Genomic DNA, 14,996 nt, shown 5'->3' on the forward strand with positions numbered 1-14,996 from the left:
CTTTCCTCTGTAGTCTCTCTATGAGGGAAAGGCTGGGGCAGCGGTGAAGCAAGCCTCGGTGGGCAGTGGGGAGGAAGAAGGGAGAATGAAGGTTTAGCAGTTTTGTGACAAAGAGGAGTAGAATGGACCTTGACATGCTTGCCAACTGGCCTTGCATGTTAGAGTTATGGGATGCTAGAGACACAAGCACCCCTCTCATTCTCTGCACTGCCCCTCCCCCAGCCTGCCGCAACAGGTATCACTTGCTGAACAGGCCCTGCTGGGAGGGCCTGGGTGGGGGAGGGGCTATCAGGCCATCTGAGCCAGACTCTGGGCCATGGAACTGGAGACACTGTTGGCAGAGTGGCCGGGTGCTGTCCCCTGAAACATTTATGCTGGGGGGGAGCAAAGGTGGTGTCATGTTCCCTCCCTCAGTGCTGGGGAAGGGAAGATGAGCCAAGGGAGAGATGGGGGGTGGGGGAGGCGGGGGGTGGTGTCCCACAGCCAGCAGCTGGGAGATGCATCTATTTGATGAGGCCTTGGCTGGTTAGCTTGACCTTGCCAAGAAGCCTGGGATCAAGGAAGGGAGCAGGAGAAGGGAAACCTTCACAACATGAGAGCTCTGGATGCCAGGTGTAGGCTGTGTGATCCCAGCTCCTAGCAACGCGGCAGGGCCAATTGCTTGTCTCTGGGAATCTTGGTAACCTCATCTGTATGATGTAGCAGCAGAACCCTCTGCATGGCTCTTACAAGGACGGGATGATGCAATGCATGCAAAACATGGTTCTCGCTCACTGAGGGTCGGGTGGGGGCTCTGCCCTAATTGTGCTCTCTGGAACCCAGGCTGATCGAGCATCACCTGTCACTGGAGGAGAGGGGGCTCCGGAAGGTCTCCCCCAAGCTGTTAAATGCTCTGGCCTAGAAATGCACACATACCAGGCTGATCTCATACCAACAGGGGGAGCGCACAAGTTTTACCAAAGAGCTCTGGGAGGGTCCCCAACCCTAAATATCTTCCTCAAACACTTCTCAGTTTGTCGCTAAGTCTGAAATGTCACCGCCAAACACATCCAGCTCTTCGGAGATGTCACAACCTGGGAGTAGAGGGAATGAACCTTGAAGTCGAGAGAGTCAGGAGCCATGAGAAGGCACTTGGCTTCTCTGAGACCTCAGTTTTCCAACCTTACAAATGGGACATTACTACATGGCCTTCTTCACAGAACTATTTTCAGGTCAAGAGAAACATGCAAGATGAAGCATTTTGTGATCTAGAAAAGAAGTACATATATGACTTCCTCCTGCAGACAAACCAAAGGCAGGCGATGGACTTGTGGGGAGGTGGACCCTGATCACGCACGTCCCCGTGCACTCGTTTGAGCCGCTGGCCTTCCTCGCAGAGCCAGCCGAGCCACCTTAGGTGATGCTGGGGCCTGTGAGGCACTTTGTGAGGGGCGCCCGGGTAGGCGCAGCCTTGAGACCAGAGAGCCTCAGGCGTGTGGAGCGGGGCCCGGGGCGGAAAGGGCCCCCTGGCCGGCCTGGCGGCTGTGCTTGGGGTCACCCCAGTCACATCCCAGGATTGTGTCACCTGTCTGTGCAGCGTGGGGAGGCAGGGCAGAGGGGGGGCAGGCGGGGAGTGGGCTCTGGGGCTGTGGACACTGTCACAGATGGGAACAGTAGAACGCTCGGTGCCAAGTAGGTGCGGCCCTGTGCTGAGCACCTTCCAGTCCTGACTCGCTGGACTCTCCCTGCAAGGCGAACAGCTGGGTATTGTTATCACCCCCACTTTACAAACGAGGAAACTGAGGCAAAAAGCGTAAGTAGCTCGCTGGAGTCACACGGCTGGTTAGCCCAGAGCTGGGCTGGCAGTGAGCTGTTCCTGCTCAGACAGCCGCCCACCCGAAGGAGAGCTTTCAAAGCAGGCGTCCCGAGCCCACCCTGACCTGGAACCAGCGCGTTAAACGAATATGCCAGGGGATTCTCCAATTCAGGAAGTGTGGGCAGCTGCACGGTGCTGCCCTGGAGGGTGGGGAGACCTGATGCTTGAACAGAAGGTTCATGAGGAAGCAGGCAGAGCCGGGCTGGGCTTCTGTACGCAGTGAATCTAAATCCCTGGGCTGAAGGACACGCCACTACCCTTCCTGCTGTAAAAGGAAAACACTTCTCATAAGTCAGTGGTTCTCAACCTTCCTGATGCCGCGACCCTTTAATACAGTTCCTCATGTTGTGGTGACCCCCAACCATAAAATTATTCTTGTCGCTACTTCATAACTGTAATGTTGCTACTGTTATGAATTGTAATGTAAATATCAGATATGCAAGATGTATTTTCATTGTTACAAATTGAACATAATTAAAGCATAGTGCTTAATCACAAAAACAATATGAAATTAGATATGTGTTTTCCGATGGTCTTAGGTGACCCCTGTGAAAGGGTCGTTTGACCCCCAAAGGGGTCGCGACCCACGGGTTGAGAACCGCTGTCATAAGTGATGGCCTGACCTTTCTCACCACGGGTTCAGAGATGTTGAAATGTGAACAAAGGTACGTCTTAGGAGTGATGAGTTCTCTGGGCCCGGACCGGATTTTGGAGGCCGGGTGAGCCAGCTGAGCCTGGTGGGACCCCTTGTCCTGTGCAGAACCCGCCTGGGCTCAGAGCCGCTCCCTGCTGCTGCCGGTAGCTGCCCGGTGTCCTACAAAGATGGCAGGAGCTGCCCGTGTGCCTCTCATGGCTGTTAGCACAAGGAGAAGGGAGGTGGCAAGGTGACAACAGTGTGAGGCTGGTGCGGGCTGAGCACACCCAACCCACACCCGCCCTCTGCCCCTTCAGCCACAGGCCTCATGATTGGCTGCCTGGTCTACCCAGACGGCTGGGACTCCAGCGAGGTGCGGCGCATGTGCGGGGAGCAGACGGGCAAGTACACGCTGGGCCACTGCACCATCCGCTGGGCCTTCATGCTGGCCATCCTCAGCATCGGGGATGCCCTCATCCTGTCCTTCCTGGCCTTCGTGCTGGGCTACCGGCAGGACAAGCTGCTCCCCGACGACTACACGGCCGATGGACAAGGTAACGCTCCCCAGGGAGGCGGGGCTTCCTCCCAGCCAGTCACCTGGCTGGGCCCTGGCCCAGAGATGGGGACACAGCCCTTGTCTCAGGCAAATAAAATGCGGAGGGTTGCAGTCCGGGCAGTGCTGGGGGGCAGAGGCTGTCCATGTAAAAGGGTGCCCCCTGCCCCCTGGGAGTCCTGATCCAGCTGGGAGCCAGGCCTGCCTCCCCTAGAGACAGCCCTGGACTGCAGAGGGGGGAGCCTGAGCTCTCCGGGTTGCGTGGGGGTTCTCCATATGCCCATCCTGTTTGTGTCCTCTCATCCACATCCTACCCCGCAGTCACAGAAGGCATTGAAGGGACCCTGGAGGCCGGGCAGACGTCCGGGAAGCCTCCAGACTGCCTCCCAGTGGCCTCCCTTCCTCCCGGGCGCCTGTCTCTCATTAAGCCCTTCCGCTGCCTGGAGGGGCCAACTCTCCAGCACATGCACTTCGCCTCCTTGTCACAGGGCAAGGCTGTCTCACACCCCGCAGTCCTGAAGCGCCTACTCCCAGCAGGTGGCCACTATCCGGGGCCTGTCGTACCTCAGAGACCGCTGTAGTCTTGTTCCCCATAGCCGTCCTCATATCACCCATTGACCTGAACTAGAAGATGCAAACTCCCTTCCCCTGTGACCAAAGACCCTTCCCAGGTGAAGGACTGAAGCCCTCCAGGGAGACCACCTGGAAGTTCAGAGAGGAGGAAGCAAAGAGGGGCACAGAACTCGGGTCTTCTCTGGCTCAGCCCAGGGCCCACTTCTCTAGAGGGAAATGATTGGAAACATCTCAACCTTTGATAGACACACAAACCTCAATCATGTGGTTAAAGATGGAAACCAAGTTACTGGAAAGAGCTGGGCCAAGGGGGAGAGAATGGGTCCTGGGGATGCTGAGGGCCTGGGTCCCTTGCAGACCCTGTAAAGGGAAGGGAAATGGAAGCAGTATTTACTGAGCCTCCTCTGTGTGCAGGAGTGATGCAAGGTTCTTAGGGGCCATTTTATTTAATCTTCACAGCAACCTCATGAGGAAAGGTTGGGGGTGGGGATCCCAGCAATCTACACAGCTTTCTGCATCAAGGGTTCTTCCAGGGAGGCCTCAGCAGGAGCTGCTGGAGTCAGGCTGCCTAGCTCTCAGCTTCCAGGGCCATCTGTCTGGACACAGGCACAGAGCATTTTTATATCACTCATTTGTGTTCTTTCTTGAAAATGTTTTTTACTGGCCGAGACCGGTTTGGCTCAGTGGATAGAGCGTCGGCCTGCGGACTGAAAGGTCCCGGGTTCGATTCCGGTCGAGGGCATGTACCTGGGTTGCGGGCACATCCCCAGTGGGAGATGTGCAGGAGGCAGCTGATCGATGTTTCTCTCTCATCGATGTTTCTAACTCTCTATCTCTCTCCCTTCCTCTCTGTGAAAAATCAATAAAATATATTTTAAAAAAAGAAAAAAAAGAAAAGAAAATGTTTTTTACTGGTTTTGAGAGAGAAAGGAAGGGAGAGGGAGAGAAACACTGATCCGTTTCCATCCACACCCACCCTACTGGGGATGAATCCGAAACCTGGGCATGTGCCCTGACCAGGAATCAAACTGGTGACCCTTCAGTGCATGGGACGATGCTCACGCAATGGAGCCACATCGGCCAGGGCTCATTTGTATTCTTTTCTCAGAACAAATGCTTTGAACTAGAAAGAAATTTTACTCACAGAATTCCTCTTTAAAGTGCTTTCTTAACTACTCAAGGAAGTCGTTATTGCTGCTGACAAAGCACAGCATTGGGCCAGGAGAGCAGTCTGAATCCCCGTTCTTCTGAGCCACACTACTACAGTGTCCTTTCCAGGACAAAGGGGGTCATGAACCCCTGTTCTGCTACCTCCCCTATTGTGCGGCATAAATGAAACAATGAAAGCAGAAAGGAAGACTTGCACCATATCTAGTTGCTAATCTACCCTTTAGAGGTTATGGAAGCAAAGTAAGTGAGTATGGGCTTTAGAGTCAGTCCGGGGTTTAAAGCTTTGGCCCATCGTTAACCGGCTGTGTGACTTTGTAGAGGTTGCTTAATGTCTCTGAGTCTCAATTTCCTCAGCTGAGCCTCATTTCCATGGGGCTAAGTAACCTACTTCAAAAGATTGTGCTCAGGAGCAAGATAAAAATATCTGCTCTTGTGACTTCATTGAAGATTGTACTGGAGTTTACAACCAGTGCAATTAGTCAAGAAAAAGAAATAAGAGAACTTGAATTTGGAGAGGAAGAAGTAAAAATTACTTTTTAACAGATGACATGATTTTGTATATAGAAAATCCTAAATAATCCACTAAAAAACTATTAAAGCTAATATGCAACTTCAGCAAGGTTGCAGGATAAAAGAGCAATGTACAAAAATCTATTGGATTTGTATACACTCAAAATGAACAATATGAAAATGAAATTAAGAAAAATTTCACTTACAATAGCATAAAAATAATAAAATTGGAAAATTTAACAAAAGAAGTGCAAAGTATATACATGAAAAATTTTAAACATTGTTGAAAAAAAGGCCTAAATAAATGAAAACATCCATGTTCATGGATCAGAAGGCTTAATATTGTTAAGCTGGCAATATTACCCAAACTAATCTACAGATTAGATGTGATCGCTATACAAATCCCAGCTGGCTTTTTGCAGAAATTGACAAGCTGATCTTAAATTCATATGGAAATGCGAGACCAAGAATAGCCAAAACCACCTTCCAGAACGAAGTCAGAGGATGATCTATCTCGATCTCACCACTTACTAAAGAAGCTACAGTAATCAAGATGGTGTGGCACCTGCCTAAGAATAGACATACAGATCAATGGAATAATAAAACGGAGACCAGAAATAAGCCCAAACATCTAGTGCTGACTGATTTTCAACAAGGATGCCAACACCATTAAATGGGGGAAATAACAGTCTTTCAATAAATGGTGCTGGAACAACCAGATATCTACATGCAAAACAAAACAAAACAAAACAAAAATTAAGTTGGACCATCCACCTTACATCATATATAAAAATTAATTCAAAATAGATCTAAGATCTAATTGCAAGATATAAAACTCTTAGAAGAAAATATAGGTGTCAGTCTTCATGACCTCGGATTAGGCAATGGTTTTTTAGATATGACACCTAATACACAAGCCACCAAACCAACCCCCACCCCCAATAGACGAATTGGATTTTATCAAAATTGAAAACTTTTGTGCTTTAAAGGACACCATCAAGATAATAAAGACAACTCACATATTGGGAGAAAATATTTGCAAATCATAATTATAATTCCAGTATCCAGAATATGTTAAGAACTCTTACAACTCAACCATAAGAATACAAATAACCCAATTTTTATTTTTTTAAAATAGATTTTTATTGATTTCAGAGAAGAAGGAAGAGGGAGAGTTAGAAACATCAATGATGAGAAAGAATCATTGATTGCCTGCCTCCTGCATGCCACCTACTAGGGATCAAGGCCGCAACCTGACTGGAATCAAACCCAGGACCTTCAGCCCACAGGATGATGCTCTATCCACTGAGCCAAACCAGTTACGGTCAAATAACCCAATTTTTTAAAAAATATATATTTTATTGATTTTTTACAGAGAAGAAGGGAGAGGGATAGAGAGTCAGAAACATTGATGAGAGAGAAACATCAATTAGCGGCCTCCTGCACGCCCCCCAGTGAGGATGTGCCCACAACCAAGGTACATGCCCTTGACCGGAATCGAACCTGGGACCCTTGAGTCCGCAGGCTGACGCTCTATCCACTGAGCCAAACCGGTTCGGCCAAATAACCCAATTTTTTAAATGGCAAAGGATTTGAATAGACATTTCTCCAAAGAAGATATACAAATGGCCATAAGCACATGGAGATACTCAACATCATTAGTCAGTAGGAAAATGCAATTCAAAACCACAATGAGATATCATTTCACACCTACCAGATGGCTATAATCGAAAAGATGAACAAGTATTGGTGAGCATGTGAGACCTTGGAGCCCTCATACACTGCTGGTGAAAATGTAAAATTTGCAGTTGCTGTGGAAACAGAATGGGAGTTCCTCAAACAGTTAAACAGTTACCATGTGACACAACAATTCCACTCCTAGGTGTATATGCAAGAAAACTGAAAACATGTTCACATAAAAACTTGTGCATGAATGTCCATAATAGTAAAAAAGTGGAAACAATCCAAATGTGCATTAACTGATGAATGGTGAACAATATGTATATATCCATACAATGAAATATTATTCAGTCGCAAAAAGGAATGAAATACTGAAAATTGCTACCATGTGAATCTTGAAAAAGTAACATTAACCTCACTGGTGTGGTTCAGTGGTTGAGCGTCAACCTAGGAACCAAGAGGTCACGGTTCAATTCTTGGTCAGGGCCCATGCCAGGGTTGTGGGCTTGATCCCCAGTGTGGGTGTGCAGGAGGCAGCTGATCAATGATTCTCATCGCTGATGTTTCTATCTCTCCCTTCCTCTCTGAAATCTATCTATCTATCTATCTATCTATCTATCTATCTATCATCTAATTATATTAAGAGAAAGAAGCCAGACACAAAAGACCATATATTGCATGACCCCATTTATAAAAAAATTTTCAGAACAGGTAAACTCATAGAGGCAGAAAGTAGATTTTAGTAGTTGCCTAGGGTTAGGAAGAGGGAGAAGTTGGGGGTGATAGCTAATGGGCACTGAGTTTCTTGGATGAGAACATTCTAGAATTAGATAGCAGTGATGGTTGCACAACCTAGTGAATATCCTTAAAACCACCAAGTTGTACACTTTAAATGAGTAAAATTTATGTTTAAGGGATTGTGCTGAGGTTTAGATAGTGCATATAAAACACTAACACTGCCTGCATGTTATAGCTGATTAATCAACATTAGTTCTCTTTCCCCTTCTTTCTGGTAACCCCACGTTTCACATCATCCATTTGCCCAACCAATTAAGGACTCTGTGCTCAGTTGCGCAGACACCTGGGGGTGCAGTGGTGAGGGGAGAAGTCTAACTTGGACCTGAGGCCTGATGCTGGAGACCATCTAGCAATATGGAATTATAAACTGATAAATGTTATGAACAGAAAAGCAAAGCTTTCTTGAGAACAAATGAGGAATTTGATGGGGAATTATCCCGAAAACAAGGCTTGGTTGTAAGCAAGCGCTGTGTTCTCTTTCTCCTTGCAGAGGAAGTCTGAAGCAGCTGAAGGGCGGTGAGTACACCACAGGAAGGTGGTCTGCATGCCTCGGTTGGGCTGTGGCTTCTGCCTCTTCATTGAATCCTCAGCCGGAATGACTCATGGGGCTGGGCTGTGGGGGCTGCCAGGTGGCCTGGGGACCACCCAGGTAGGACTTGGCTGGTATCTGAGCCCTTCACTGAGGGTTAAACGGCAGCCTTTTAGTTTTGCTTTTGTCGTGAGAAGTGGAAAAAGAGCAGGAGAGAATTCAATAGACAGTTTCATAACATCTTTTCGTGGAGCGTGGTGGATAAGAATGCCTTTCAGAAGTCATGACTGTAATGTGGGCTCTGACGTTAAGAAATTGGAAGTGATTTTTAAGACATTTACTAGAAAAACCTAATAAAATAGAAAACGTAAGAGGAAAACAAATATCCCAGGAAGCTAGGCAAATAGAATTGCTGTACTGGTATTACATTTACTCCCATGCTTCCGGATAGCTGAGGCAGAAAGAAAACTAGTTTTAATGTATGCCTGGAAAACAGCACGGTACATCAATATCCTCATTGTCCTTTAGGTTTCCAAACTGTGATTGAGCGAGAACATTAAGGAACACGTTCTAAAGAACAATAAAGCCAAGCCCAGGGTCAGCTCCCTCACAGCCGCCCTTGACCTCCCTACAGCGGGGCAGGCATTTGTGTGGGTGGGAGGGAATATCTCCCTTCAAACTATGTTAATTTTTCCAAATCACCTTCCAATCTGTGACCACGTACATATACTTTTTTAAATAATTTAAAGTCAGCATTGCACCTCTTTAGATGTTTCTTAGACTTTAATCTGCACCCAATGGCCTGGGGATCTTGTTCAAGTGCAAGTTCTGACTCTGGGATCAGGCCGCGGACACTGCCTTCTAACAGCTCTCCAGTGATGGCTGTGGGAATCGGGATCACACTTCGAGGAGCAAACTGTTAGAGATAATTTTCCCTTTTCCCAATGTTCATTATTAAAGACTTTAAAAGTTGCCAATTGCTAAACTGGACTGTGGTTATCAGCCATTTGGGGTTGCCGTCACAGCTTTCCGATAGATTCTGGAGTGGGATGAGAGTCAAAGGCAGCTGCCTCTCTATGTCTGCTCCCCCTTTTTTGCACTACATTTACATTTTAACAGACATGAATTTTTTTCTTGAGGGGCACTGAATACTCTCATACACGAATGAGGAAGATGCATGCCTGGGTAGAAATGAATCAAAATGTGAGCATTCATGGAGCTTTTTCTTGGCTTTAAAAGTATCAAATTTCACAATCTCAAACTGTTGTTTTAAAGATCACAGGTCATCTATTTCCGTGACACTGGAAACTTCCGGAGTAGGATTCTTCAGAGATGAACTTGTTCCTGCCCACTTCCTGTCCGAAACCCTTTGCTGCAGGATTAGAACCTGGTGGGCTCCTGAGGTAGGCTGCCCACTGTCTACAGAACTTTCCAGAGAAGCAGAACTGCAGTGACCATACCAACGATATTCAGACTCAGTCCCTCCCTCCTGATCGGGGCCCCCAAGTTCTTTTTCGATCCCTTCATATGTGCAAATTATTTTCCCTCTTGAGACCTCTGTGAAAGGAGAGGGCGAATAAGTCCATGTCTAGGCGCCTCCAGGTCTGACTCCCACAGCCAATTACCTGAAGGCCTCCAGGGCAGGCACGTGGGTCACAGCCCGGCTCTCAAGGGCATCTGAAGACGAGGTGGCTAAGCGAGCTGGATCACCTCAGGTTGAAGTTTTGAGGGGGCCTTTGCGTCTTATTACATTTTGTTCCTTATTGATGCTCAAGAGGTGGGTGAGGAAGAGGCCTCTGGAACCCGAGGCCGTTAGGAATCCTAATAAAGACTGGGTGAACATAGGACCTAAAAACTTGAGACTGACTTTTTCCTGTGGGACCCCCCAAATCACACTTTTCACAGAGCCCACACTGACCCAATCAGAACTGGATCCCAGACTCATAAATCTACTGTGTTCAAGCAATTGGTTATAACCACTGATACATCTTGTAAAACACTGGGTTTGGCACACTAAATGGTGAAAGCTTTGCAGGCCCCAGAGGGGCACGCAGTCTGGATGGCACGTCACTGGAGCAGTGCCAACACGACAGGCTCTTCAGGCTGTTTCCTGCCTGGGGGATGATGCGGAGAAACAGGGTCTTGTTGATTATCCGAGGTGATCGATGCCCAGGAAGAGGTGTGTCCTGCGTGGGCGGGTTCCCCGACAGGCGCGGTAAATGCTGAACAGGCTGTGGGGGACCTCGTCCCAGCTGGTCCAGCAGCAGTCAGGTGTCATTCTCCTGGGCTGTAGCGCATGACATTTGCACCAATGCACTCCGACCACCTGCCCAGTCAGGGCAGTGACCTTTCTCGAGTGCGGACTGAGGAGGGGTGAGAGCCTCCCAGTACTGTCCCTATTGTTGCTGATGGAAAAATTTATTACTAAAATTTTTTTTATTGATTTCAGAGAGGAGGGGAGAGGGAAAGGAACACCAATGATGAGAATCACTGATCAGTTGTCTCCTGCCAAGTCCCACACTGGGGATTGAGCCTGGGCATGTGCCCTGACTGGAAATTGAAACTGTGGTTCATAGGTTGACGCTCAACTACTGAGCCACGCCAACTGGGCTGATGGGAACTTTTGGAATGGGATTTAAGGAAGATCACATTCATATTTTCTAGTGCTGAAAAAATTATTTCAGAGCCAGGCACCTACTTTATGCAAGCTTGATGAATGACAGAATTTCCGTAAGTTCTGTAGCTGAGTTTTCTATCTATATTTGTTCATTTATTCCTTTAAAAGTTTAAAAGTTTTTGATTTTAGAGAGGGAAACATCGATTGACTGCCTCCCACACTCCTACCGGGAATCGAACCCACGACCTTTGGTGCACAGGACAACGCTCCAACCAAGCCACACTGGCCAGCGCTGTTCATTTATTTTATACAAAACAAAACACAAACATTTCTAAAAGCCTCTCCACCTTCAAAATATTTCTCACTGAAATGGCAACTATTGACAGAAGCTTCTGGGGGCTGAAGGTGCACCTTCAACAGCTGACACCTGCACTGCCGGGCACAGCGAGCTTCAGTGCTGGGAAGAAACTGCAAATGAGTCACCACCCAGCATTCCCCTTCAGCTCTATCTTCAGGGAAACTCAGAACTCAGCCTCTCCAATGTTAGTAATAATTTTTGTTGATACTCAGTAACTGCTTATCAGCTCTCTCAAGTGGTTTTACCTTTAATACATTTTAAAAAGGCACCTCCAATCTCATCTTTGAAAGTATATAGAAAGTCAATAAAACTAGACTCCTCTAACCAAGTTACTTTATTCCTTGCTCACTCACTCCTGTCTTGCCTGGGGCTAGGGACAGTTGTGATACCCAAGCCTCACCAACAATGACTAACAGATATGGCCAAGAGAGGAAGCACTGGTCATTTATACCTGAAGTGTGGACTGGAAAGATACCCTAAATGTTCTCATTATTTTACATCCCTGTATATTACCTTTGCTGCATAAAAAAAACTACCCAGAACTCAGTGGCTTTAAAATGTTTCACCCTGGCTGGTGTGGCTCAGATGGCTGGGTATTGTCCTGTGCACCAAGAGGTTGCCAGTTTGATTCTTGGTCAGGGCGCATGCCCAGGTTGTAGGCTTGGTCCCAGGTGAGGTGTGTGCAGGAGGCAGCTGATAAGACGTTTCTCTAAAAAACCAACCAACCAACCATTTCAGTTCCTGTGGGTTGGGACTGGAAAGTCTCAGCCAAGTCTCCTTAGTGCGGCAATGAAGGTGCTGGAAGGGATTCCGAGCTCTGGTTGTCTGCAGGGCTGTTTCTCAGAGGCTGTTGCACTGATGGGTTCACAGCCGTATTCACATGGCACCTCAGAGCAAGGGTTCTGAGATGAGCAAGTTTCAGAGAGAAGTCACAGCCCTTTTGTAATCCAATCTCAGAAATGACATTGTCATGTTTGCCTTAATCTGTTAGTCACACAAAGTCCAGCCCACATTCAAGGCAAGGGGATTATAAGTGTGTGAATAACAGGAAGGAGGAGTCACTGGGGTCCTTTAAAATTGGTTTTCAGTTACCCAATTTATTTTTTGGTGTCATAATTAAGTACTTTAATTTCCTGCTGGGATAGGCGTTTACCAGAATGCTTTACTGGAACAAAGATTAGATTCTAGTAACCTCATATGCTGCTGACGGATACACGTTTGTTTTGTAATGAAGTTGCTCGAGATGCAAGGGTCCTGATCCTGAAAGCCCCCTCCCCCACTTTTGTTATCTAACCTCAAGAGGACTTAGAATAGAGTCCACTATTCCCAGGCATTCCTCTATATTTGGTACAACCATAGCTACCAATGCAGTATTTTAGGTGCACAACTTTTAAGAACATAGCTCCAACTGTCGGCAGCTGATGCACCTTCTGAAATACAGCCTCGTTCTGCCTATTGGAGGACAAGGACTGTTGTGTTAAAATGAACAAAAGCCAGGTCTGTATTGACAAGAGAGATTATGATAAAGTGAACTTGGGAGAATATAAAATCAAATTTATTACATATTAAAAACCCCCCTCCCTTTATAAGGAATGGTGCAATGGGTAACAAAACTAGGTGCTAATGTAAACTTGCTTAATTACTTAGTTAAAACAACATGATTTCAAATTTTCTGGCTTTCCAACTGGGATATGTGATTTCACAAGGACTTGGTGAGGATTAATATCTGTGCAAAGGCTGAAAGACAAATGCATATCACACACTTAGTTTTTAACCCAACTTTTAAAAACAAGACCTTAGTGACAGAACAAATTCTGCCTTTGGCAGTTTTCTTAACGCTTAGAGCACCAGCCCACCCACTGCAGGGTTGCAGGTTTGATCCCTAGTCCGGGAATGCGTGCAGGAGGCAACCAATCAATGTTTCTCTCCCCCTCCTTTCCTTCCCACTTTCTCTAAAAATCAATGGAAAAAATATCCTCAGGTGAGGATTAACACATCAATTCCTCACGGTCCATATATTCCTTTATATAAATGTTTATATTTTTATCTTCATATAGTTCTGAAGACAGAAAGAGCTGTTACCAATGCCTTGTTAACTCCAAAGGCAAGAAATTGGTGGGCAAAGTTCAGATTCTATTGCCAATAAATCACAATTTTCTGTGACACAGAAGACTAAGAGCAACTCACATTCCTTAGAAGGCCAAACTGGAAGACTCCACAGGCTTCAAAAATAAAAGAATAGGCAGTAAGGAAGTCGATTTATAACCTGGCCCTTTCTGCAGTAACTATAAAAGACTTCCCTCTAGACACTTGGGGCAGATGGAAAGTTAAAGTGGGGTTGTACTATACCCGTTTGCTGGTTCCTTTGAGAGAGTTGGCTATAAGCTCTCCTAGGGCAGTACTTATGTTCTCCACACTCCTGAGTTCTAGGTCTATATATTTAACACAAGGTTTAGAGTGAATGCCCAGAGTGGTCTGCTGAACATAATGGTTTGATGAATCCTGATTTAATATTTTTAGGTTGTTTTTAAAACAAGTCCCATTATCATTAACACTATAATATGAATACAGTATGTATGTCTTAAATATGGCACAAAACAAATTAACTAGAGCAGTTTATGTAATTCAGGGATAGGAAAGGACTTACTATGAATAACACTAAAAATATCCCAAATAAAAATGAAAAGCAAATTAAAACCTAGAAAAGAATGTGATGGAAAAAAGTAAAACAATGCATTTCTAAGTCCTTACTAAGTTACCAGAAAGGAAGCATGCCAAAAGAAAGCTGGGTAACATGGGCAAATAACCTAAAATTACAAATGGCCAATGAGACCCATGAAAGAAGTTTCTGACTTCAGACATGCCCTTTTTTGGGCAAACTGGCTACTAGGAACAAAACGAGTGCGATTCTAACAGGCTCATTCAAATACACTTGGTCAGAGCAGAACAGCCCAACTGTTCTCCATAGGAGTTAGGTGATATTTATTAAAACCTTAAAAATGTGCTTACTCTCTGGCCCAGCCATTCCATTTCTAAGAATTTATCACAGGAGTGAATCAGACAAGTACACAAAACCTGTGTATGCGTGTTCACTATGCCAGTGCTTTAGCCAGTCCACAAACCTTTAGCATTCCGCACACGGTGATTGCAACCTGAGGAAAAAACACACCACGAATATTCTGGGACAAATGCTGTCAGATGCAGGAATAACAATTTTCGTAGACTTTCCAAAATGTACTGGTAAAAATGGACTCAGGGTTTTATTTTTAACTGACAGCAAATAGAAATCCTTTTGTGAGACCGTGGCAATTTGACGTATTATGATTAAATTCAATAAGGTAAACAGGGTACCTGGAAGATCAAATTCTACAGCTGCCTCTTTCTACGGCTTCTAATTCATCTGGCTCCTTAAATGATGGGGGAAGCCCTTATGTCACGAGAAAGAGTTCCAAAATGAAGTTACAGGTTCTCCTACTAAAAGTTCTTTTCATGTCAACTGTTAAAATGGGGCTATTTGTGTTTTGGTTATTTCATCTTAATATCATAACCAGAATTCCTGTAATCCCACAGTTGTGATTTGACAGTGTAGAATTCAGTTCTAGTCTGCTATTGCTTTAGATGTATATATATCGCAGAAAATCCAAAGTGGATTAGAATTGCTGAAGGATTTTCCCTGCCGTGTTTGATACAATCTATTCTCTTTATTCTTGATAGATGCA

At 45.9% G+C, this 14,996-nt stretch overlaps 1 protein-coding gene across 1 annotated transcript in view; it reads left to right on the forward strand.

The window, feature by feature from the left end:
- Positions 1 to 10,568, forward strand: part of LHFPL5 (lipoma HMGIC fusion partner-like 5) — a 12,436-nt gene extending 1,868 nt beyond the window's left edge. The window contains exons 2-4 of the mRNA XM_006759025.2: positions 2,807 to 3,043; positions 8,264 to 8,289; positions 9,578 to 10,568. Of these exons, the coding sequence (XP_006759088.1) occupies positions 2,807 to 3,043; positions 8,264 to 8,274 (248 nt within the window). The 3' untranslated portion in view covers positions 8,275 to 8,289; positions 9,578 to 10,568. The remainder of the gene's footprint in view (positions 1 to 2,806; positions 3,044 to 8,263; positions 8,290 to 9,577) is intronic.
- The last annotated feature ends 4,428 nt before the right edge of the window (positions 10,569 to 14,996 follow it).

The sequence above is a fragment of the Myotis davidii genome, unplaced genomic scaffold, assembly GCF_000327345.1.
Source record: "Myotis davidii unplaced genomic scaffold, ASM32734v1 scaffold1036, whole genome shotgun sequence".
Classification (NCBI taxonomy): domain Eukaryota; kingdom Metazoa; phylum Chordata; class Mammalia; order Chiroptera; family Vespertilionidae; genus Myotis; species Myotis davidii.